This window comes from Sturnira hondurensis, unplaced genomic scaffold, assembly GCF_014824575.4.
Source record: "Sturnira hondurensis isolate 20B ecotype Veracruz unplaced genomic scaffold, ASM1482457v3 Scaffold0021354, whole genome shotgun sequence".
In the NCBI taxonomy this organism is placed as follows: Eukaryota; Metazoa; Chordata; class Mammalia; order Chiroptera; family Phyllostomidae; genus Sturnira; species Sturnira hondurensis.
Window position 1 is genome coordinate 3,271,795 of NW_028093985.1, and position 25,116 is coordinate 3,296,910.

The following is a 25,116-nucleotide window of genomic DNA, read 5'->3' on the forward strand; positions in this document are numbered from 1 at the left end:
TTTGGAGGCAGGCCTATGGGGTACTGTAATAGGATTGGAAGGTGGAAGCGCCAGGAGTGGAGAGACCAGTTAGGAGAGGCTATTGCACCATTTCAGGTAAGAGATTATAATAAAGGCCTGCAGCAGAGGGACGGCAGAGGTGAGGGAGTGGCACATGTCATAAAGAATTGACAGTACGTGACTACTGCCTCACCCTGGCAGGGGAGGCGGCGGGCGGGGGGGGGGAGCGGAGAGACAAAGCGACTAGCCAATGACAGGAGTCTTTACACGAATAGTTAAGTCCCGGCAAGATGTTGGATATTGGTCAGTTTGAGGCTTGGGTTGCACCTCGCTGCCATCTTCCCCTTTTTAGATCCTTTTCAGGGCCACCTCCATTTCCTTCCATCTCTCCCTTCTAAGTAATGCAGATTTCTATCGTCAGCCTGACCTGCGTTTATCTTCACACTTCGCTATTTCTTCTCATCCTCAATGCCAGGATGACACAGGTCAGGTCCTGGGCTATAGAATAAGCCACCTGAATTACTCCACCCATCTTTGCCGGGGCAGCTTCGAGGCTTGCGCCTCTCGGCTCTCTGACCAATAGGTAGGCCGTAGTGCTAGCACTCGACTCGCTATTGGTTGGCCGAGCAATGGTGAGAGATGGTGAGGTGCCGGATCTCTGCGAGAGTGAGAGCTATGGGAGGTTGTTAGGGCGACCGTTCGTGACGTAACGCCACCCGGCCGAGTAGCCTCCAGATGATTGGCTATACGATCGGACGATCCTTTCTCATTGGTCTCAGGCGCGGCTGGCTCCAAGAGTGCGTCAGCTGAAGGTTCCTTCCGCTCCGCGTCTCTGTTGACTGGAGACAGTGGGAGCGCCGGCGGTGCGGGTGTTCGGTGACCTCCAGTGAGATCGGGAGGTGAGGAGGACAGTGGCCGCGAAGGGGACTCGGATGGCGGGAGCGGGGCAGCGGTGGGTGGCAGCGGGATTTGGGCCGTGTTGGCGGCGGTTCTCAATCTCCGCTAGGCCTTGGGAAGGGGCAGCAGGCATCTCCTGCGGATCTGGCGGGAGCAGGGGTGGTGGTGGATTTGCGGGTGTGGCATCCCTGTCCCGCAGGGACTTCGGTTTGAGGTCCCTGATGTGCGGCCGGCGGAGAGGTGGCTGACACCAATGCCGGGGGTGCCTCGGAGCTAGGCTGGGCCTGAGCGGTGGGCGGCGGAGTGGAGCAGACTTTGCCGGCCCTGTTCGATCTAAACAGTGCTGGCTGCGCGGTCACGATCATCTGGGCAGAAAGGATCCCAGGAGGGTTATTTTGGAGGACCCTCGTTTCGAGAAGCAGTTGTGGGGGCTAGAGGACGACCCGGCCGCAGCTCGCCGAGAGCACGCGAAAAGGTCCTTTCTGTGAAGTCGTCCACGCCCAGGCGGTGCTGTTCGTCAGCACCTTTCTTTAAAGTGATGTGGAAGAGGTCTGCGAATGATGCAGCTAACCCACTTAGAGCCGTGAGAAACCGTGGATCTGCATAGCTGTGTCCGGTGATAGCCCGGAGAAACGGGTTGAAAGGATGCGGAGCCCGATGTAGGGAGTCGCCCAGGAACTTAAAGGATTCTTCTTTTTCTTTTCTTTCTTTCTTTCTTTGTAAGGAGTGTAGTTTCTTTGGTGCTGCTGTTCTTTAGTCCCGAACTTCAGGTTTTTCGGAATTACTTGGTTTTAGTTAGGAGAAACCCACCTTGGAGGTTCAAATATCGAACAGTTTCTGCGGTAGGAGGAGGTTGATGTGTACTCCGTCTTAAGTGGTTGAAATGATTCAGGGCTTGAGGATATGCCTCCTTAGACTTGGTGCCGAAGTTATAGGAAACACTTGTTTCCGGGACATGCTAAATAATGTCAGCATCTCACAATGTAGAGAATGTATTTTCTGTTTGCTTATGAATTTATTTTTCGCTCCAAACAAAGACATTTTATAATTTAGAGGTGATCTAGCAAAGGCCTAGTGTACTTTCGAGTGTACGTAGATTGGGTTTTAAGGATCTGCTTTGTTGTAAGTGTCCAGAATTTGTGATTTAAAAAATTGCCCAGGCTGGTGTAGCTCAGTGGATTGAGCGTGGGCCTGTGAACCAGACGATCACGGTTCGATTCCCAGTCAGGGCACATGCTTGGGTTGCAGGCCAGTTCCCGGCAGGGGCCAGTTCCCAGCAGGCGATGCACAAGAGGCAACCATACATTGATGTTTTTCTTCCTCTCTCCTTCCCTTCCCCTCTAAAGATAAATAAATAAAGTATATTATTAAAAAAATTGTTCAAAGGTTGCATCATTACATCAAATTGATGCATGGCGTTATTATTATTTCAAGATAAGGGAATGGCTGTGTTTGCTCTTTTTAATCTTGTATGATATAGTTTATAGACCATGGATAAACATGTCTACAGGGTGAGGCAAAAGCAGGTTTACAGTTCGTTCAGAAAATAATACAATGGTAAATAGTAATACAAGAATAAACTCTTGCGTACTCACAACTGTAAATCTACTTTTGACACATCCTGTATATGGATGTCCTTTTACCCATATGAAATTGATGGTATTTGAAATTTGACTGTTTCTTACCTACAAAAATAGCAGTTTCATATAGTTCCACTTAATACTTTGTCAAAACTTTGGAGCTCTAGCTTTACAAGTGAGTAAAGAAGAGATGTGACTTACAAACAGGTAGCATGTAGTAGAATTGGATGTAGAATCCAGGTTTCCTGATTTTCAGTGCAAGAAATTATCTTTTCCCTAGGATGTAGGCTGAAAGATGGTAAATTCTGTTGGAATTAAAAATGGCTCAGCACAAGGCAAGGTGCTTGCCTTCAGTTAATATAATATGCACAGCAATTAATTGGAGAGCAGTGTAAACAGGTATTTAATCAAATACTGGAATGTGTAGCACGAGGGGTGCTGAGTCAAATGAAAGAATTAGAGTAGGGTGTGAAAGCATCCTTTTCTGCAATCAACTGTGGTAGGTGGTTTCTATAGCATACAGTTTGAGGATTCCAGTTTGAGGATTCCATTGTATTTAAATTATCCATTCTTTTGAATAGTATTGTGAAATGTTTATATCAGACTTCATTCTGAGTATGCAAGGCATGCATTGCCTGTTCAACTTGATTTTTAAAGTAAATTTTGTTTTTATTGCAGCATGGCATAAATAACTGCCGATTGAGTTTGCAGGAGCCCTCCTGTAGCCGGCCAGTGCCACTTGCAACTGCTGATGAAGGTGGAGAATTTGAGTCCATGGCATTTAAATGCTTTGCAGCATAATCACAGAGAAATGGGGAGAGTGCTTGCTCATGAGAAATGAGTTTTGATGCGCCTTTGTACATTCCATTACTTAGTTTCTGTTTCCAAATAAGTCAGATTCTCTGTGTCTTGGGTGTAGTTCACAGGATCACAGAATTGAAAGTGCTACTTTCAATGAAATCTTTTTGAGGGAAAATATATAATTAATATACAAGTGCCTAATATATAATTATAGGTTAATAATGCTAAACTGATATGTGATCAAATTGGGCTACCTTCATGCTAGCAGCTCAGATTTTAATTCAACTGAATTAATTTTTTAATAGTGAAGGTATTTTAAAACCTTCATGCTAGCAGCTCAGATTTTAATTCAACTAAATTTTTTAATAGTCAACACTAAGAATGTTGACTCAATAGGGATTAACCCACATTGAGGGTTTTTAGGAAAGGAAGTGTTAGAAATCATTTTAACCTAGTTTTGAAGTGTGTTTTTAACTCATTTTTTGGAACATTGACTTAATTTGATTTTTTAGACAGGTGTGTAGGGGTTTTTGTTTTATTTTTTAATACAAGAAAGAAATTATGTGACAGAAGACTGTCACAAAAAGCTAGTCTTCTGTGAGGCTTTTGGTTGTAATGAAGTAGGGTTCAAGTCTAAGATGTGATTAATACTCTCCAATACTTTAAGGCCATGTCCCTGCTAATTTAGTAGGAAGTATTTTTGTTACTGCTTATTTTCCAGAATACTACTGATATATAAAATGTTGCCTTTCTTCCCTACCTCATCTCCCTTTAATATATTCCCTGAATGCGCTGCATTCAGCCTTTAATTGGGGAATGAGAAGGGTGTTAGGGTTATCTTTATGTTTTGGTGACTTAAAAAAAAAGTAGTCTTGTCCTGGCTGGGTGGCCAGGTTGGAGCATTGTCCCATACACCAACAGGTTGTGAATTTGATCCCCTGTCAGAGCACATACCAAGGTTGCAGGTTCAATCTCCTGTCAAGGTGTATACAGGAGGCAGCTGATCAGTGTTTCTCTCCCATATCCCTCCCCTGCCCCTTTCTCTCTAAAAATCAATAAACATATCCTAAGATGAGGATTTTTTTAAAAAAGAAACCTTCAGGTCTGTTTCAGGATGTCAATAAAACCCATGTTACTGTTTAAGAATATATTTTAAGCAGGTATTTGTTGAGTAACTGCTATATAAGTTCAAGTGCTGAGGATAAAAGAGTAAGACTCGGGGGAAAGGTTGAATAAACACAGACAGATACATGGCACATTTATATACCTTAGTGACCACTAGCTGTTTAAATGGAGGCCCATATTATGAAATATATGTGGGGTTGTGTGTGTACATGTTATATACACACACTCATGTATGTAGAATTTCATTTAACAGAAAGTTTCAAGAAGTAATTTCTTATCCACAGCTATTTTTTACTTTATTGAAAAGTTTTTTTTTCTCCGGACTCAAAATTGATTTCATAATCTAATTGACCCAGTGAAAACCAGATACCTGGCTGGTGGCCTTGTGTGGTTGAAATGTAGAGAACGTAGAGGAATGCAGTGAGAGGTGATTGCTTTGGTTTCTTTAGATAGATTGATCCCTTTAGATAGACTAATGCTTTCTTTACCTCAGTTTGTTCCCTTTTTACTTTGTCTTCAGTGAATGAATCACCTTCTTAGTTATTGTCATAAATGTGATATTTGAATTCTTGTTAGTGTGCCAGTGTGTCAATCATCTTTTTAAATCTTAATTTTAATTGATTTTTATGGGTAGTTTATATGCTTTATCATAAACATCAATTTTAGAGTAAGAAGTAAGAATTGCAAGTTCTTATGTTAGGGATCAATGACTGTATATGATTTTTAAAAAAAGGATATCAAAATTATTATTACTTAGCCCGCAAACATGGGGAACTTTAGACACAGTAGTCTAGATCACAGTTTCTCTATGTTCAGTAGGGAGTTTTTGGACGATGTAGACACCTATTTTGGGTCAGCCATCTTCTTCCAGTAATGCTCTAGTATTTTGATGAGTTGTAAAAGTTTGGGAAACGGCTTTTCTTTGGTGAATGCAACGTTAAGAAAGTTTATGAAACATCATTTGTCTAGTGATATTACGCCATATGTTGGGTGGAATGTTAAAGTGTAATGGGCCCCTTCCTCGAGGAGCTTTATAAACTAAGATAATTTATAGGTGTCAAAGAGTAGGTTCTTTGGTATTTACTTTTTGCATAGCCAGAATGTGGAGAATGAAGAGGGTGCTTATGTACATTTTACATCAGGGTAATTAGAAAAGAAATGTGAATAGTTGTTTCTGACTTTTGTTTTCTGCTTTATTGCTTTCCTCCTTGGCTCAGATAGTATCAAGGGCTAAGATATTTATTTGGTTTGCTTTTAAATGCCTGAATTCATACAGTTTATAAAAAATACCTGCTTTTAAAGTTGGTTGCTAATGAATAATAGTGGATATAAGTATTGTGAATAAACAAGTAATAACAGTTCTCTTATTTATAAGAGTATAATTATTTCTCTTTTATAATTATTTTCCAAAATTATAAGGAGCACTATCAAATAGTGTTATATGTGCAGGACACTGTGCCTACTATAGTAGGGTGTACAACATTTTTTTCCTAAAAATACAGTGAGCTGTATACTAATTGCTCATACTTGGTGTTCCTTCCAGGATCCAAGGATTCTGTAGTTAACAATGTTGTCAAGACTTTTCCGAATGCATGGCCTCTTTGTGGCCTCCCACCCCTGGGAAGTCATAGTGGGGACAGTGACACTGACCATCTGTATGATGTCCATGAACATGTTTACCGGCAACAATAAGATCTGTGGTTGGAATTATGAGTGTCCAAAGTTTGAAGAGGTTTGTGAAATTAATTTAATATTAGCTCAAGCAAATTACATTTTCAATTTCTAAAGAGTATCTTTTTTTAGAGACCATATAACAAAAAAAGTTATGACTAAAATATTTTAGTATTTATAAATTTACTTCAAATTTTCATTTATTTATATAGTATGGAAATGCACTAGAAATGCTTCTTTTGCCTTTTTCTACTGAAACGAGTGTAATTGACTCTACTTGAGAAATAAAGCTTTTATAATTAACAGGGAAAGTGATTGGCTTAAACAATGGATTGTATAAAAATTGGATTTAATTTTTGATTTGCATATTTAATATTTTTACTTGACTTGTGTTATGCCTACATTTATATTATCATAATATGTAAACTGATGATGCATACAAAATAACTTTTTTATTTTTGATCGCTTATTTTAAAAGCTATAACTATTGTGATTTTTTTGTCTCTCTCTCCTGATAGGATGTTTTGAGCAGCGACATTATAATTCTGACAATAACACGATGCATAGCGATCCTGTACATTTACTTCCAGTTCCAGAATTTGCGTCAACTTGGATCAAAATATATTTTGGGTAATCATTTTATATATTTAACTTTTTTAAAAGATATTTTGTTTATTTACTTTTAGAGAGGGGAAGGGAGGGAGAAAGAAGAGAGAGACATTAATGTGTGAGAGAAACATCAGTCAGTTGCCTCTCACACACCCTACTGGGCTCATATCTCAGGCATGTGCCCTGGCCAGAAATTGAACTGGCGACCTTGAGTTTGTGGAAAACACCCAACCTACTAGCCACACTTGTCAGTACTATACATTTGACTTTTATGTGCCATCAGATTTTTTTATTTGCTGTGGCTGTACACCTGTCACATGTATGGAGATGTGTGTATTGCTGACAGTGCAGTAGTTTACATTGTCATTATTGGGAGTGAGACATTCTAACATTTGAGACCTTGAGAATCTGGGGAAAATAATATTTCAGAATATTGATGGGTCTATTTGTTGTTATTTGGGTAATAAAGGATGAAAATTTTCAGTTTGTTGACTTTTGTTGTTTTAGGTATTGCTGGCCTCTTCACAATTTTCTCAAGTTTTGTATTCAGTACAGTTGTCATTCATTTCTTAGATAAAGAATTGACAGGCTTGAAGTAAGTATTGAAAGCATATGTATACTTTTTTCAAAATATTTTTTATATATTATACATATATATATTTTCAATATTAAGAACTTATAAAGTTGTAATATGTAAATTTTCAGAAGTTTTAGAAAATATGAGGGAAGTTTTTATGTAATCGTTTAGCTGTTTTTAAAATCTGTTAACATTTTGGTATATATCCTTTGCCATTTTTTTAATGTGTCAAGAAAACTTCTGAGATCATACTATATATACTGCTTTATAACTTCTTTTCACCAAATAATAGTTTATCAACATCTTTGCATGTCCAGAATGCTAAACTAAATTATTTGTTGTGGCTGCCTAATATTAATAGCTATTTATGTATATATTGTAGTTTGTTTATTTAATCATGTAGAATTGGATTGTTAGGTTATTTAATTTGCTCCATTAATAACAAGAGTATCTTTGCAGATCAATTTTTATTCATATTCATAGTCATTTTCCTAAGAAAAATGTTTAGGAATGAGATAGTGGTTGTGTACGGTAAGCAGGATTTCGAGTGCCACTTTGGCCAGTTAACTCTGCAGTGAGGGCGTTTACTTTATCCTCTCAAGTAATGACAAATGAAAGAAAATTAGGCATATTCTTCTTTTTTCCTCATGCTAATTCAAAGAGATGTCGTTTACTAAGTGATATTTTGGTATAAAATTATCAAGAGGTGTTTCTGTATAAATATATTTACATTTTTAAGAAATGTGTTCAACAACTAAAATGTTAATACCTTTGAGGATGTCAGTAATATAGGGTGTAGACCTTTAATCTGCAAAAAGGCACACACATGAGAGAATCACACAAAGTAAGCAGGGGAGAGTTGTTTTAGAAAGAATTTGAAAGCCATATGTTTTCCTCTGTAAAATGTACCTAATCATCTTGGTTTTTTTCCAGTGAAGCTTTGCCCTTTTTCCTTCTTTTGATTGATCTTTCCAGAGCAAGTGCACTAGCAAAGTTTGCCCTCAGCTCCAACTCACAAGTAAGTATTATTTATAAGACATATGTCTTAATAGCACAGATATATTAATAGCACTCTTTTTTGTTCAATTTGCTTACATTAATAAGAAGGATTATAATAGAGTTTCTTTGTAGTCCAAGATTTAGGAATTGCCTATAATTGTAAATTGATTTTATTTTATTTTTAAAATTACATTTTATTGATTATGTTATTACAGTTGTCCTAATTCTTCCCCCTTTGACCCCCTCTACCCATCATCTCACACTCCCTCAGGTAATCCCCTAACCTTTGTTCATGTCCCCGGGTCATGTGTGTAAGTTCTTTGGCTACTCCATTCCCTGTACTGTACTTGATGTCCCCATGGCTGTTTTGTAACTATTGGTACTTTTTAATCTCCTTACCTCTTCACCCATTTCCTCACACTGTCCTTCCATCTGGCAACCATCAAAACACTCATTATATCCATAATTCTGTCTCTGTTCTTGTTTGTTTAGTTTGTTTTTAAAATTCCATTTTGATAAATATGCATTTTTTGCCATTTTCTTCTTCATAATTTTGATCTTCTTTTTAAAATAAGTCCCTTTAACATTTCATATAATAATGGTTTTGTGATGGTGAACTCCTTTGGTTTTTTCTTGTCCGGGAAGCTCTTTATCTGCCCTTTGATTCTAAATGACAGCTTTGGTAGATAGAGAAATCTTGGCTATAGATCCCTGCTTTTGATGATTTAGAATATTTCTTGCCAATCCCTTATAGTTTGCATAGTTTCTTTTGAGAAATCAGCTGACAGTCTTATGGGAACTCCCCTGTAGATGACTGACTACTTTTCCCTTGCTGCTTTTAAGATTATTCTCTCTTTATCTTTAACCTTTGGCATTTTAATTACGATGTGTCTTGAAGTGGGCCCCTTCCCATCCATCTTGTTGGCAGTCTCTCTATTTCTGGACTTACATGTCTATTTCCTTCACTAAATTAGGGAAGATTTCTTTCATTATTTTTTCCAAATAGATTTTTAATTTCTTGCTCTTTTTCTTTTCCTTCTGGCACCCCTATGATGTGAATGTTGGATCTCTTAAAGTTGATCCAGAAGCTGCTTATACTTTCCTCGTTTTTTTGTAATTTCTTTTTTCTTCTTGTTTTTCAGATTGGTTGTTTTTTATTTCTTTATGTTCCGAGTCATTGATTTGATTCTCAGCTTCATCCACTCTGCTATTGTTCCCCTGAAAATTGTTCTTTATTTCAATTACCATATCCATCATTTCTGATGGAATCTTCTTTAAGCTGTTGAGGTCCTCACTAAGTTCTTTGAGTGTCCTTACAAGCAGTGCTTTGAACTCTGCATCTGATAGATTGCTTATCTCCATTTCGTTTAGTTCTTTTTCTGGAGCTTTGATCTGTTCTTTCATGGGCCATGTTTCTTTGTCTCCTCGTTTAGCAGCCTTCCGGTGTTTGTTTCTATATATTAGGTAGAGCTGCTTTGACTCCATGTCTTGGTAGTGTGGCCTAATGTAGTAGGTGTCCTGTAGGGCCCAGTGGCACAGCCTCCCCTATCACCCAAGGTGGATACTCAAGGTGTACCCTGAATGTGGGCTGAGTACACTCTCCTCTTGTAGTTGAGCCTTGGTTGCTGTTGGCAGATCAATGGGAGGGATTTACCCAGGCTGGTCAGCTCTAAAGATTGGCTGTGACCACTTATCACCAACATCTGCCCTCTGTGGAGGATCAGCTGTATAGGGACAGGGTGGTGGTGCTCCAACATGGTCTGTAGCTGTCCCCTGGGTGCGCTGACCTTGGGGTTTCCTGGGTGATGCAGGCCAAGGTCAGCCCCAACCAGTGTTCTGCCCAGGGCCACCTGCCTGAGCTATTAAGCAATCCAAGATGGCTGCCACTTGTGCTGGGCTTGAACACTCCCAGGCAAAGCCAAGCTGTGAATCTAGGCTGGATGCTGTTAGTGTCAGGCCTGGGGCTCACTGAGGCCAGCCATTGCCCATTTGATAAGATCTAGAAAGTTACTCCATATGAGCCAAGACCAACCATTCATATGGAAAAGCAGCTTGGGTGGGTCTATTAGTTGGGTAGGGTAGAATCTCTGTGGATCTCCAAGGCTGGTCAAAACTAAGGGTGTTAGGTTGATAGAGTTTCAGATACGGCACTAGCTTGCCAGCTGTGTCAGGGGAGGGTCCAGAAAAAGGATAGTATCCTCTGCTCGCCTTGATGCCAGACACTTCAGTTCCTCCCTGTAAGCCACTGGTGCCTTTCAAGCTGCTAGCCCACTGTTGGAGCTTAGAGGGAGTGAGTCTGAATAGGTGAGTCTATGTGTGGGTTCTGTAAGAGGAACTGCTTGGGGTTCCAGCAGTTTCTTCCATGGACTTAAACCCCATTGGTTTTTGCAGCTAGAAGTTATGGGAACTTATCTTCCTGGCACTGGAATCCTGGGCTGGGGGGCCTGGTGTGGGGCTGGAACTCCTTCCTCCTGAGATAATCCCTTCCCAATTTTTATCTACCACCTGTGGATGTGGGACCATCCCATTTTACCTCTGTGTCCCCCCTGTGGTCTGGGTGGATGTGGTTTCTTTAATTCTGTAGTTGTCAGACTTTTATTCAACTCGATTTCTGATGGTTCTGAATGATGGTTATTCTAAATTTTATTTGTAATTGTGATGTAGTTGTCTGAAGAGGTGAGCCATGTCTGCCTACACCGCCATCTTGACCAGAAGTCTTTCTATAATTGTGAACTTAATTATAAAGTCCTAAGACTGGTCTTCCTAAGTGTCCTAGAAACTGTCCCATTTATTTGAAAACTCAATTATAATTCTATAGCCTCTGGAATTTGGAATCTTTTCCATTGACCTTTTTGAAAGTTTCAGAGATTAAGGTTACATTTTGGATTTTTAGGTAAATATGAGTATCTACCTAGTGAAACACCGGATATGATCTAATAAGAAGATGCCTCAGGGTAGATTTATTTCTAAGCCCTTTGAAAACACTGGCACTATTTCCCACCTAAAGTTTTATATTGGTGTTCTTTAGTCTCTTTAAAGAATCTAACATTTTAAACAATGTTCCATCAGAGTATCTGAGTATAAAATAGCAGGTACTTCTGCTTTGATTATATATCTGATGAATAGTTATGGTCATTTGAGAAGGATATGATTTAGGTTTCATAATAATAACATGGTCTCAAAAAATTTGCAACTAAGAACTTTTGTCAATGGTAGAAAAAAATAAAATACTGTAAAATTTAATTATCTGAGAATTTAATTAAATGGCAGAATTAATGCCTCACCTGAAAAGAGTTTTTCCAAGAAATATCTTTCTGGGTATAAAGGAAAAACAGAGTACTATATATGTTTTTCTTTTAAGTCCATTATTTTGTTAGTGTACTTTGCATTTAGAATGCCTGTTAGGCTTGTCATATTGTATATTTTATTCTTTGCGTAGTAAGTTAGATTGCTAACATGCTCTTTAACATTTTTAAAAGTTGTTTTTTACCTTACCTTCATTGATATGTTTGCTGTGTGTTTCAGGATGAAGTAAGGGAAAATATTGCTCGTGGAATGGCAATTTTAGGCCCTACATTCACTCTTGATGCTCTTGTAGAATGTCTTGTGATTGGAGTTGGTACCATGTCAGGTTTGTAAGCAACTTTTAGTATATTTTAAAATAAGTTTATAATGAAGAGAAAAAAAAGAACATGTTAGATTTAGGTTGCATTGGTTATTCTTAAATCTTGACTCTTAAAATGTTTTGATTGTATGAGTATGTGGTTATATCTGTCTGTTTTAATATTAAAACAGACAGATATAACCACCTCTTGCCTTTTTCAGTGCAGCAATTTTTGGTGAGTTTGTCTGTGGTGTTTTTGTTCTTTGGTTTTGAAAGATTGTACTCCAAGGCTTTCTCCAAGGAGCTTCTGAAAAGCTCCTTCCAGACCCTGCTGTTGCCTACACTGTAATCAATTACTGACTTGGTTGCTCATGTTGTGTCATGTAGAAGATAGTGCAAGAGTCAGGATTGGGTAAAACTAAGCTAGATCCTCCTAGTGGGATGATTGAGAAGATTTAATTAGATAGTGTGTGGTATATCCTCAGTTCGACAGTAGAGAATTAGATGTTAAATATCAAGGGGATTCATTCTTTCAGAAGAAAAATAGTTTTAAGACAGTAGTTAGTTGTGTATTATTTGAGGTCTCTGCACTAGGTAGTGTATCATTGAGATATATTATATAACATTAATTAAAACTTTCTAAGGGTCAGTGTTTTAGTAAAGAAGATATTTTTTAAACAATTTTTTCAATGTACATTCTTTAAAATCTCCTTTTGAGTAAAGCTCTGTGTTTTGATGAAGATATACTCATATAACTACGACGACAACCAAGAAAAATGCTTTGATTAGGTGAAAATGTACTTGTTGATTTTATTCAAGCAAAGGAATATGTAAGAGGATGTGGAAGATCCCCAGAAACTAGTAGTAGCCGTGAGACCCAGGATTAATCTTTGAAGCTGCTACGGAAAGTAGGGCGATGGGTTTTGTTGTGGCAGGTCCGAGAGGCGGGTAAGTGAAGCCGTTAGGTTTGTGGTTGGAGAAGCCAGTCAGGAGACCTTTATGGCTGTGTAGAAAAGCTGTCATTGTTAGGGATGTGGATTAGGTAAAAAAGATTCTAAAAAGGACAGATTTAACACATTTTAACTAGGAAGTAACCCTTTGGGGAAGTAATAAAAAAGGAAAAAGCCTTAACTCTCTGGAAGAATATAGATTAATGCTCTTTGTATGGTAGCGGAGTGGCTCAGAGACACTGCCTGTGAGGAAGGGTGCGTGGAGCGCGCGGGGCAGCAGCATCACCGTTGTCCATGGGAGGCGACGGTTGCCGGGTTGTAAAGAGCACTGGTTAAGTGTAGTTTCCATGATCTCAGGGTTGAAAAGGTTATATTCGACTGCCATTTAAAATGTAAGCTGTTTGTAATGCTTTGTTATTGTAATTTTATATTCTCCCAAATTTCCATGTTTGAGAGGAATTGCTATGGAATTTTAGAAAATAGAGGTTATCCTCTTGTTCTATTAGTCCAATGGTTTATTAGAATGAAGAAAATAAAATAAAACCAAGTTTTTTTGTATTCTATTTGGCAGTTTTTATTTAAAAAGGAATCATTTATGCATTTTAAAATATTTTTACATTTAATATGAGTGTAAATATGAAACATCAGAAATATGTTTTATATTTAAGTTTATTTGGAAAGTGAGGGAGTAGGATTTGGTCATCTGAAATCTTTTCCAGCTCTAGAAGTTTGTTACGTTCTATTTGAGAAGATTACTAAATGGTACCTTAACCATTTTCTAGTGGAACAGTTGTTATTTTTGTATCTTGAGTTACCTTTTTGCTTTATGTCATTTTTTTAAACAGAGCAATGAATTCACCCAAAAATTTAAGGACATCAGTGGGTACCATAGAGGTTATGTTGAAGTTAGAGTTTAGTAGAGCACATAAAATATTTATTACGACATCGTATCAGGAATGGCGTCACGGGCAGTGTGTCTTACTTTTGTAAAAAGTCCTGTGTCCACAGGTGAATTCCTTTTGTGGTAATGAGTAGAATTGGATCGATAGTATAAAACTGTGGAAGGTTTGCTCCATTAGATATCATTATTTCAAAACAATTTAAAAAAGTTGATTATTAAATGTATATTAAATGCTGCCATGCTGCCTGGCATTGGGATCTTGGTGACATGGGAGAAGATCGTCTGTGCTCTCAGGCTTATTGAGGTCCCCGCTGAGTTCCTGATTCTTTTTCTTGTGGATGACAGTGAGATTGGTACACTAATGTTCTCATGTATTTTCATACTGATGGGAGGAGTCTTGTGATATATATACAGCATCAAAAATACACTTACTTTAATAATTGTATATTTTATTTTTCTCTTACCAGGAGTGCGTCAGCTCGAAATTATGTGCTGCTTTGGCTGCATGTCAGTTCTTGCCAACTACTTTGTGTTCATGACTTTCTTCCCAGCTTGTGTGTCCTTGGTTTTGGAGGTAAGAGCAGTTCTCACAGCAACATTAATAGAGGAGTAATATTTCTCACTGTGTCAGTTTGCTTAAGTAAAAGTGGTATCTTCTAATGTAACACTGACTTACTTTGTAGCTTTCTCGGGAGAGCCGAGAGGGTCGTCCAATTTGGCAGCTCAGCCATTTTGCCCGAGTTTTAGAAGAAGAAGAAAATAAACCGAATCCTGTGACTCAGAGGGTTAAGATGATTATGGTAATTACATAGTTTTCTTCTCCCTTCAGTATCTTCTGTTCCAATATCATATTCCAGTCTTGATTTTTCAGTTTTATCATTTTTCAGTTTTGATTTTTTTCTTTTATCATCTTTCTTTAATTTTTGGCTCTTTCACCGATCCTTCTCGTCCCTTTTTCTGTTGTTTCTCATTTCTCAGAAGCTCCTGGTCTTAGAGTCTCTCACCTAAACAGATTTTTCAGGTTCCTCCACTTTCTCTCACTGAAAACCTGTTCTTTGGGATGTGTTCAGTGTGGTCCAGGGAGCCCAGTCCTTAAGCCACATAGCAGGCTTGGGGCTTTCTTTCCATGCTAAGGGGAGGCCAAGGAGTAGTGTCTGGTTATTTGGTTGCTAAGAATGAGAAGTTAGATTTCACTGATACGCAAAAAATACATAATCTTTAAAAAATTTTTATTTCAGTCCCTAGGCTTGGTTCTTGTTCATGCTCACAGTCGCTGGATAGCTGATCCTTCTCCTCAAAACAGCACAGCAGAAAACCCGAAGGTTCCTTTAGGGTTGGATGAAAATGTGTCCAAGAGGATTGAGCCAAGTGTTTCCCTCTGGCAATTTTATCTCTCTAAGTAAGTTACCTGAGACCTGCTTTGTTACATATTAATCTTGGTACTACTCTGCTGCAGAAGTTTAGGTTGTGCCCTTTCCGTTTTCGAGTAATAACATTTTAATTCCTTTCTTTCCTTTAGAATGATCAGCATGGATATTGAACAAGTTATTACCCTAAGTTTAGCTCTCCTTCTGGCTGTCAAGTACATCTTCTTTGAACAAGCAGAGACAGAATCGACACTTTCATTAAAAAACCCTATCACATCTCCTGTAGTGACCCAAAAGAAAGTCCCAGACGACTGTTGTAGACGTGACCCTACAGTGGTCAGAAATAACCAGAAATTCCATGCCGTGGAGGAGGAGGCAAGGACAGATGGAGAAAGAAAAGGTGATTTCTTGTTCTCTTCATTTGCCTTTCTTACAATGCTAATGTGTTAAGGAGTTGAGTCAGTTTTAAAAGTTATGTTCAGAGTTGTGAGGTTTTGTTTGATTTTTGAGCAGCTGAGGTTATAAAACCCTTGGTGGCAGAAGCTGACGCCTCAAGCAGAGCTACGTTCGTGGTTGGTGACTCCTCCGCCAGTGGTCCGCCAGAACTAGAGAGCCAGGAGCCCGAAGGCGAACTTCCCAAGGAGCCTCGGCCTAATGAAGAATGTCTACAGATCCTCGGGAACACACAGGTGAGGGAAGAGAAATACACTTAAACTAGGTAACTTTCTTAAGAAAAGGAGCTTCTTTGTTGAGGGAAGAAACGAAGTTATAGTAACTGAGCACCTACTAAGTTCCGGGCACTGTGTTACATGGTTTACAGGTACTGATTTATTTCCCACACCCTTGTGAGTTAGGTGGAATTATCCCTTTTTCAATGAGCAGGCTGAGGCACCAGTGGTTTCCGTATTTCCCAAAGTAGTACAGCTTGGAAATAGTAAAGCCGGGACCAAGTGGGGTCCCAGGTTTACTGGCTCCAAGAGCTGGTACTCTTTCTACTTTATTCCTGTTTATCATGGAGATGAGCAGCTACTTTACTCCCATGTGTGTGTTGAGGCCTAAAAAAGGTTCAACATAGAAACGAGCCTCAGAGATACAAGAAGGTTTTGTTTTGTTTTTAAGTTAAGCTTAATGTTCACGAAGAAGCTTATTTTATTTTCTGAGATTTGGACAGGATTCCTGTCTGTGTGACCGTAAGAGTTCGCTCACGCTTTAGTGTGACGCTGTGTTCTGTCCATAACTGCTCAGTCTGATTTCTTTTTAGTTTCTGCACATGGGAGTGAGAACAGAGCTGTGTCTGTTTTCTCTCTCACTCTCCCTCATGCCGGTAACATGTGTAGCAGTATCTCAGCTGTCCTGCTGTGTTCAGGGCTGTCAAAACCTATAGCGTGGGTGTCGGAATTTCATAGGAATTTTTTTCCTATGAATCTTACTTGCAAAATTTAGTGTTTTGGTCTTATGTTTGTTTAATTGTCACATTTTCGTGAAGAATTTACTTTCATTTTGATATTCTTATTTCTTCTCAAATCATATTCTTTAGAATTCCGAAGTCTTTTGGCTTCTACTCTTGTGTTTAGCTCTTTGGAGAACATTATTTGTATTAAATGGGTTCTTCAATATGAATAGTATGAAGTACAGTTCTTCGGAGTCTTTTTTCATCTCTCTTCCTCAACCCCCTTCCATTTTTTCCCCATTTCTCTAGAAAGGGGCAAAATTCCTCAGCGATGCCGAGATCATCCAGTTAGTCAATGCTAAGCATATCCCAGCTTACAAACTGGAGACTCTGATGGAAAGCCATGAACGAGGTGTATCTATTCGCCGACAGTTACTTTCCAGAAAACTTCCTGAGCCTTCTTCTCTCCAGTATCTACCTTACAGGGACTATAATTACTCCTTGGTATGTTATTTTACTGGTTTCAGAAGGTTTGCTTTGTGACTTATTACTGTTGTAGTTTTGGTCTTTAGCTTCCCCCACTCTCCCTGGCTGGTCTTTTACATGAGTACATAGTTTTATAAAATATTTTCCTTGTAAAGTCATTGCACTGTAATTTCATATTCTGCTTATGAGATAGGTCCAAAATATTCTTCCTGTTGTTTTAGTCATTACTCAAATATTTAGTATGTTAAATACTTTTAAAGAGTAAATAAAAATTTTGTTGAAAAATACATTAAAGGGTAAAATTCAAGAAAGTTTTTAATGACAAGAGCTGTGTTTTTGCAATACAGAGTTTCACTCAGTTCCTGACTTTACCTCTTAGGTGATGGGTGCTTGCTGTGAAAACGTCATTGGGTACATGCCCATCCCTGTCGGAGTGGCGGGGCCCCTGTGCCTGGATGGAAGAGAGTTTCAGGTCCCAATGGCAACAACAGAAGGCTGCCTTGTGGCCAGCACCAACAGAGGCTGCAGAGCGATAGGCGTACGTTGGTATTTACGGTTGCCTGTTTTAGGAAGCACTCTAGGCCAGGCGATGGGAGGAGCCTGGGGGCCATCAGGAACATGCCTATTGGGGTGAACACGAGTGTTTTTAACATTAATGAATGCTTCTGTAACATTCTCTGCGCAGCTCGGTGGGGGCGCCAGCAGCCGGATCCTTGCAGATGGGATGACGCGTGGCCCAGTGGTGCGTCTTCCCCGTGCTACCGACTCTGCAGAAGTGAAGGCCTGGCTTGAGACACCTGAAGGGTTCGCAGTGATAAAGGAAGCGTTCGACAGCACCAGCAGGTGTGTGGGGGGGTTTGGAAGTGCACTTATGTCTGTTTCAGAGTCAGTGCCATCTCCTTTGATCACTAAACATAACATATTGCCAGCTTAAAATGACATAAAATATCAACTTTAAATCGAATTTTATTCAGAATTAGTAATGTGAATGCTTGGTTTGGGGTAGGGGAGCAGAATGTTAATCTAAATGAATACCTCCATAGAAGTGAATTAGAAAACTATAGTGTGAGCTAGTAAGTTTGTGTGTGGACTCTACAAGGCTCACTTTGATTAGACTGTTAATTTTGCTCTAAAAATGTTTTAACTTAGAATTGTCCTAGGGCAGCATTGCCTGAGAAAAAGATCTTGGAAGCAGGATAGAAGGAAGAGTAAATATTAGTATAGTTGATTTACTTTGAATACAGGAAATTAAATTTATGGAGAAGCATAAACAATACAAATGATAACCCCAATATAGTTCCAGTTATATGCTTGTCTTTATTTGCACTTTTAAAGTTTATCTATGATGAGGCCTGGCTGGTGTAGCTCAGTGGATTGAGCATGGGCCTGTGAACCAAAAAATTGTGGTTTGATTCCCTGGGTTGCAGGCCAGTTCCCAGCAGGGGATGCACAAGAGGCAACCATACATTGATATTTCTCTCTCCTTCCCTTCCCTCTAAGGATAAATAAATAAAATCTTTAAAAAAAAGTTTATTTTTGATGAAATAACTGTCTGTAGCCCTCCTTCCTTGCAGCCTATAAGAATGAGAGAGTTGATACAGTAGTCTAATATTATGTGTAAAGAAGAAAAGACATTACTAAGGACTTTCCATGGGGTTTCTCTTATGAATAAAATGAACCCACTAAATTAGATTTTAAGATAACATCCATCTTCTTAAAAAATCTTTGCTGCTTTTGTCAACAGGTTTGCACGTCTACAGAAACTTCATATGAGCATGGCTGGGCGCAACCTTTATATTCGTTTCCAGTCCTGGTCAGGTGATGCCATGGGGATGAACATGATTTCTAAGGTGAGCCAGAATAGGCTGTACCAGAACTTGCAAGAGTGTCCCAGGAAAGGGGACCTCGGTGTCAGGGAGACAGGAGTTGGGTGTGGACTTGCTGTCCACTTTGTGCCCTCTGTACTTTTAATAATATACCATGTGCATGAATTTCTCAAAGAGTTAATTGATTGAAAGATTTTTCTTGTAACTGATTATATAAACCAGGCGTCTGTTGATTGGTGTTTGTATTTGATGCATTTAGTTTAGACTTGCCATTGTACATGTTTGGGGGATGGGAAGAGTCTTGGGGTTAGTGCTTCAGAGCTTCACCCTGTAAACAAACCTTGGAAGTTGACCTCTTTCAGGAACTTGAAGACTTGTGTTTAAGAGGCCAACTTCCTGTATATAGTCCATTTATTTTATGTATCTCCTTTATAAAAAGACTGTATGGCTTGCATTTCATTCTACTGATATTTGTTATTCACCAGGCACAAATGTAAAACGTTAAAGTCAGTTAGGCTGGCAACATTTATTTTTTTGGTTTACCTGTTTATAAAAACTTTTTGGAAAGAGAGAGGATAGTGACTAGATGAAAAAGTTGTTTTTTTAAAGATTTCATTTATTTATTTTTTTGGAGAGTGGGGAAGGAGGGAGAAAGATAGGGAGAGAAACACTGATGTGTGCGAGCAGCAGCACGCCCCCAACCAGGAACGTGGCCCATAACCCAGGTATGTGCCCTGACCAGGAATTGAACCAGCGACTTTGCTGTTTGCAGGATGATGTCAACCCACTGAGCCGCACCAGTACTCCAGTGAGGGGTAAATGCACACGCTTTAAAAATTGCCAATAACAGTCATTCAGTGGTTCTTCACAAAATTAAAAGAATATTTACTATTACCCAGCAAACCCACTTCTGGGTATATACCCCCAAAAATTGAAAGGAAGGTCTCAAAGAGGTACTTGTGCACCCTCATTCATAGCAGCGTTATGCACAATAGCCAAAAGGTTGGAGCAGCCCAAGTGTCTATTGATGGATGAATGGATAAACAAAACGGGGTGTGTATATAAAATGGAGTATTGTTTAACCCTAAAAATAAAATTATGACATGCTAAAATGTTGATGAACCTTGAGGTTCACTTGGTAAGTGAAATACTCTGGTTACACAAAAATAAATATTGTGCGGTTCCCACTTAAGAGATACTTAGATCAGTAAAACTCATCGGATAGAAAGTGCAATAGGGGTTTCCTGGGGCTAAGGAGGGGTGGGGGTTGCTTAGTGGGTGTCGAGTTTCCACTCTGTGAGACGGAAGGAGTTCCAGAGACGGTCGTACACCAAGGTGGACACACTTAAAACTGCTTCACTATAAACTTGAAAATAGTGAAGATGGTAAATTCTATGTGTATTTTACCACGATTTAAAAACATTTTTTAATTGCCTGCAAGTATGTTTTGGGTTATTGAGGTGTGAGTTAACTGAATCAATTTCACTTAATTAGAAATCATTTAGAAGCCTTTTTTTAAAATATATTTTATTGATTATACCATTACAGTTGTTCTATTCCCCCCCTTCATTCCCCTCCACCCACACCCTCCCTCCCCCCGCACCCTCCCTCCCCCACCATTCTCCCCCCTTAGTTTATAACCACGTGTCTCAAGGTCTTTGGATTCTATATTTCCCCCACTATTCTCGCCCTCCCCCCTATCTATTTTCTACCTACCCTCTATGCTATTTTCTGTGCCTTCTCCCCCCTTCTCCCCCTCCCACCCCCCTATTTCTAACCCTCCATGTGTTCTTCATTTCTATGGTTCCACTCCTGATCTAGCTGTCCTCTTGGTTTGCTTTTGTTTTAGGTGTGGTTGTTAATAACTGTGTGTTTGCTGTCCTTTCACTGTTCATATTTTTCATCTTCTTTTTCTTAGATAAGTCCCTTTAGCATTTCATATAATAAGGGCTTGGTGATGATGAACTCTTTGAACTTGACCTTATCTGAGAAGCACTTTATCTGTCCTTCCATTCTAAATGAAAGTTTTGCTGGATAAAGCAATCTTGGCTGTAGGTCTTTGGATTTCATGACTTGGAATACTTCTTTCCAGCCCCTTCTTGCCTGTAAGGTCTCTTTTGAGAAATCCGCTGACAGTCTGATGGGTACTCCTTTGTAGGTGACTGTCCCCTTATCCCTTGCTGCTTCTAGGATTCTCTCCTTCATTTTAGTCTTGGCTAATGTAATTATGATGTGCCTTGGTGTGTTCCTTCTTGGGTCCAACTTCTTTGGCACTCTCTGAGCTTCCTGGATTTCCTGGAAGTCTATTTCCTTTGCCAGACTGGGGAAGTTCTCCTTTATTATTTGTTCAAATACGTTTTCCACTCGTGGCTGTTTCTTTCCCCCTTCTGGTACCCCTATAATCCGGATGTTGGAACGTTTAAAGATGTCCTGGGGGCTCCTAAGCCTCTCCTCATTTTTTTGAATTCTCATTTCTTCATTCCTTTCTGGTGGGATGTTTTGTTCTTCCTTCTGGTCCATTCCATTGATTTGAGTCCCAGTTTCCTTTCCATCACTATTGGTTTCCTGTGCATCTCCCTTCATTTCAATTAGTTTAGCCTTCATAAGTTCCTCTAATTTGTGACTTTGTTCCTCTAATTTGTGACTATAATCTACCAGTTCTGTGAGCATCCTGATAAATAGTGTCCTGAATTGTGCTTCTGAGAGGCTGGCAATTTCTTGGTCGCTTAGAGTTATTGGCTCTGGGACTTTGAGTTCTTCTCGCGCCATCTTTCGGGTTGTTCGTGCCTGTTCCATAGCAGGATCAGAGCCCTAAAGTGTTCACTAGAACAGGGCAACTAAGTCGCTGGGTCATGACGTTGTATGTGAGGGCGGGGTCAAAGAGGGACAGTGGCTCTCACTGGTATTGCAGGGCAACTAAGTCGCTGGGTTGTGACGCTGTGTGTGGGGGCGGGGTCAAAGAGGGACTATGGCGTCTGTCCCCGCCGCCTTCCGCCACGGCCCTCAACGGTGCCGCAGTTGCTGCCGTCACCGGACCCACGCGTTTCGTCCCACTGCACGCGAGTGTGCCACCGCCGTCAGCCCTCGCCCCCTGGCGCCTGTGTGGTCTGTCTCACTGTGCGCGAATATGCGCCCGCGGTCTGCCCCGCACCCCAACTGGTTCCCGTCTGCCTGCGCGCCTGGGTCGGGGGCCCCGTCCTGCCCGACCCTGCTCGCTGCTGGCTCCGCCTCTCTTACCGTCCCCGTCGAACGGTTAGATGTAGTCGGACTTCCGTATAATTCAATTTTCTGTCCTTTGGTTGTGTCTTTGTTTCTCCAACTCTTTGTTGTATTCAAACTTGGTTGTGGGAGAAGGCACAGTGTTTCCACCTATGCCTCCATCTTGGCGGAAGTTCTAGAAGCCTTGTTTATATTTCATATAATGTAAATCCCATCAACTTTCCATTAGTGATGAGATTTACTTTCATATCTAACCTTCCCTTCCAGGCTTTGTAAATTGGGCATTTGATAATAATTTAATAACCAGAAGAAGGAATTTATTAAACGTTGATCATAGGTTGGGTAACACCCTCCCCAGTGGCATGAATATGACTATTACACTCTCATTGAGTATTTTTTAATATTCTTAAGTACATTCTATTCATCAGTCAGTAGAAAAAACTTTGTTTTCATACCTAGAAAGAACCATTAGGAATCTACGCCTGACCAAGTAGTTACTTTTGTGCTCAGTTTATTTCAGGTATAGGTATTATATTAGAAATTAATATTATTGTAGTTACTGTACTTAGAAGTATTACTATTAAATACAAATAAAGCCTCTGATCCATGAATAACTGCATTTTAACGTTTTGTTGTCATTTTTCAGGGTACAGAGAAAGCACTTTCGAAACTCCATGAGTACTTCCCCGAAATGCAGATCCTCGCAGTTAGTGGTAACTACTGTACTGACAAAAAACCTGCTGCCATCAACTGGATCGAGGGGAGAGGGAAGTCTGTTGTTTGTGAAGCTGTCATTCCAGCCAAGGTTGTCAGAGAAGTGAGTGACTGGATAAATATTTTACTGTGTTAATCTTTCATTGCATTAAAAAATTGGAGAAAGGAGCATCAACATTCTAAGTGAAGTTTAATATGTGGGTGTATGTTTGTGTTAAAGATGACCCTTGGTCATATCTTGCCCCCCTGTCTGCAGCATTCACAGGAACAAACTTAACCAGTAGGCTCTTTATTGAGGGCTTACACGGGGACCGCACCTGAACTTCCCTAGTTTCTGGGGGTACAGAAAGACAGATATGGGTAACACACCCCTGGATCTTCTGGAGGGCGATGTAAAGTGTGTATACCTCTCTTTTCTAGGTGTTAAAGACCACCACAGAAGCTATGGTTGAAGTCAATATTAACAAGAACCTTGTGGGCTCTGCCATGGCCGGGAGCATCGGAGGTTACAACGCCCATGCAGCCAACATCGTCACTGCCATCTACATTGCCTGTGGACAGGTGAGGGCCCCAGCCTCCACTTCTCCTCTCTTCTTTTGTTCTAAGTAAGGGCAGTTTCATAGTTTTCCTTTTTTTCTTTCCCCAGGATGCAGCACAGAATGTTGGTAGTTCAAACTGTATCACTTTAATGGAAGCAAGTGGTCCCACCAATGAAGATCTGTATATCAGCTGCACCATGCCCTCTATAGAAATAGGAACGGTGGGTGGTGGGACCAACCTGCTCCCTCAGCAGGCCTGTCTGCAGGTATGAAGCATCGCTGAGATCTGTTTCCACCTGACACTACATACGACTCACCCCTGTGTTTGTTTTAGCTGTCTTTTCATTCGTTTCCCATCAGCCTAGTCTAAGTTAGCACATTCAGGCATATGCTTGGTAAACTGCGAAAGTAGGTTAAGAATGCAGAGGAATGTTCACGTCCTCCAAGTGCACTGCCAGCCGGAGTGTGGGTATATGTTAACTGTATGTGGCATGTACATTGTCAGTACTGGCCATCAGGTCTTGGGAAATTAAGGGGAGTCTGGCTCTAGTCTAATGCCATGTAGTTGCCCTTACTTTCCTTGACCAAGTAGGAAATTGCTGCCATGACTTTAAGGGTGAGTCCTGCTGTGTCTCCCTCTGGCTGCAGATGCTTGGTGTGCAAGGAGCGTCCAAAGACAATCCTGGGGAGAACGCCCGGCAGCTCGCCAGAATCGTGTGTGGTACGGTGATGGCTGGGGAATTGTCACTGATGGCAGCATTGGCAGCAGGACATCTGGTCAAAAGTCACATGGTTCACAACAGGTAAGACTGAGTGATTTATTTAGTATATTTTCTGTTCTTAAAATGGGCAGTATAAAAACCTAGTGTTCACATACAATAGTCCCAGTTAAAATTCTGCAGTATTGCTATTTTGTAATCTCATTGTCTTTCTTCCCCACAGGTCAAAGATAAATTTACAAGACCTCCGAGGAGCTTGCACCAAGCAGGCTGCTTGAACAGCCTGACAGTTCTGAACTGAAATACGGGTGTTGTGTTCTAAAGGACTAACATAAAATCTGTGAATTAAAAAGCTCAAGGCTGTGTCTTGTTGAGGATGGATAGATGTGATCAGTGAGGCGACGGCTTGGTGTTTGGCTCTTTCCGGAAGGCCTGAGGTCCTTCTCTCCATGTAGACTCCTCAGCTCCAAAGACAGCTCAGTGTGCCAGGTGCTGTGCTCTTCTGAAAGATCTCAGCGTGGCTGTTAGGCTTCCAGCATCACAGATGGTAACCAACAGCTCGCTTCTGAAAGAGAAAACACGTGGGCAAAAAAGTGTTTTCTTTTGATGAAATTCATGGAGTTTATGATGATCAGTATGAACTGGCCCTTCTCCCACACCCCCACCACTCTGGTTTGAAAACGGATTTTTAAATTATACTGTAGATGACAAAACTCCTGATTTCATAGTAATTTATTAAGCCTGGGTTGTGGAACTTTAAGAAATATGTTTATTTTTTGTAAACTGATAACTTCATTTGGTGCTGGTCTATTTGGGGTAGCCAATGTGATTCTTCAGAAGAGAACCTTCAAGCGAAGAATTCCTCTTATTACCAACCACAGAATAACGTGCTGAGCAGCACAAAACAGTCCTCTGTCAGGAAAACAAACCACGTTTCTCTCGGCAGGCTATTTGTTCAGAGGCCTCTCGTCGAAATGTAAATGCCTGTTTAGATCAGCGGTAACATATCTTTCAATATAAGGCTTTAAGAAACAGAGTTTGTGTTCTTTATTAAAGATACCAGAGCTCTTAATACTGCTTAGACCAGCAGTTTTCAATCTTTTTCATCTTGTGGCACATAAAAACTGATTACTAAAATTCTG

The 25,116-nt window shown here is 40.1% G+C and overlaps 1 protein-coding gene across 1 annotated transcript; it reads left to right on the forward strand.

Annotated features, from left to right (window-relative positions):
• Nucleotides 1-787: 787 nt before the first annotated feature.
• HMGCR (3-hydroxy-3-methylglutaryl-CoA reductase) lies at nucleotides 788-25,116 on the forward strand. Its single transcript, XM_037032133.1, has 20 exons — nucleotides 788-899; nucleotides 5,947-6,135; nucleotides 6,593-6,704; nucleotides 7,191-7,278; nucleotides 8,194-8,278; nucleotides 11,785-11,890; nucleotides 14,182-14,288; nucleotides 14,398-14,514; nucleotides 14,953-15,113; nucleotides 15,234-15,481; nucleotides 15,595-15,770; nucleotides 16,781-16,975; nucleotides 17,337-17,495; nucleotides 17,643-17,800; nucleotides 18,702-18,807; nucleotides 22,649-22,819; nucleotides 23,137-23,277; nucleotides 23,363-23,521; nucleotides 23,904-24,058; nucleotides 24,198-25,116. Exons 2-20 carry the CDS (start codon nucleotides 5,971-5,973, stop codon nucleotides 24,250-24,252), a joined length of 2,664 nt encoding a protein of 887 aa, XP_036888028.1. The 5' UTR covers nucleotides 788-899; nucleotides 5,947-5,970; the 3' UTR covers nucleotides 24,253-25,116.

Bases quoted from the DNA above. Each gene is read 5' to 3' on its own strand.
- HMGCR (XM_037032133.1), top strand. From the start codon at position 5,971: ATGTTGTCAAGACTTTTCCGAATGCATGGCCTCTTTGTGGCCTCCCAC. The intron at 14,289-14,397 runs GTAAGAGCAGTT...CTTACTTTGTAG, and splicing joins GTGTGTCCTTGGTTTTGGAG to CTTTCTCGGGAGAGCCGAGA. The intron at 15,482-15,594 runs GTGATTTCTTGT...ATTTTTGAGCAG, and splicing joins GACAGATGGAGAAAGAAAAG to CTGAGGTTATAAAACCCTTG.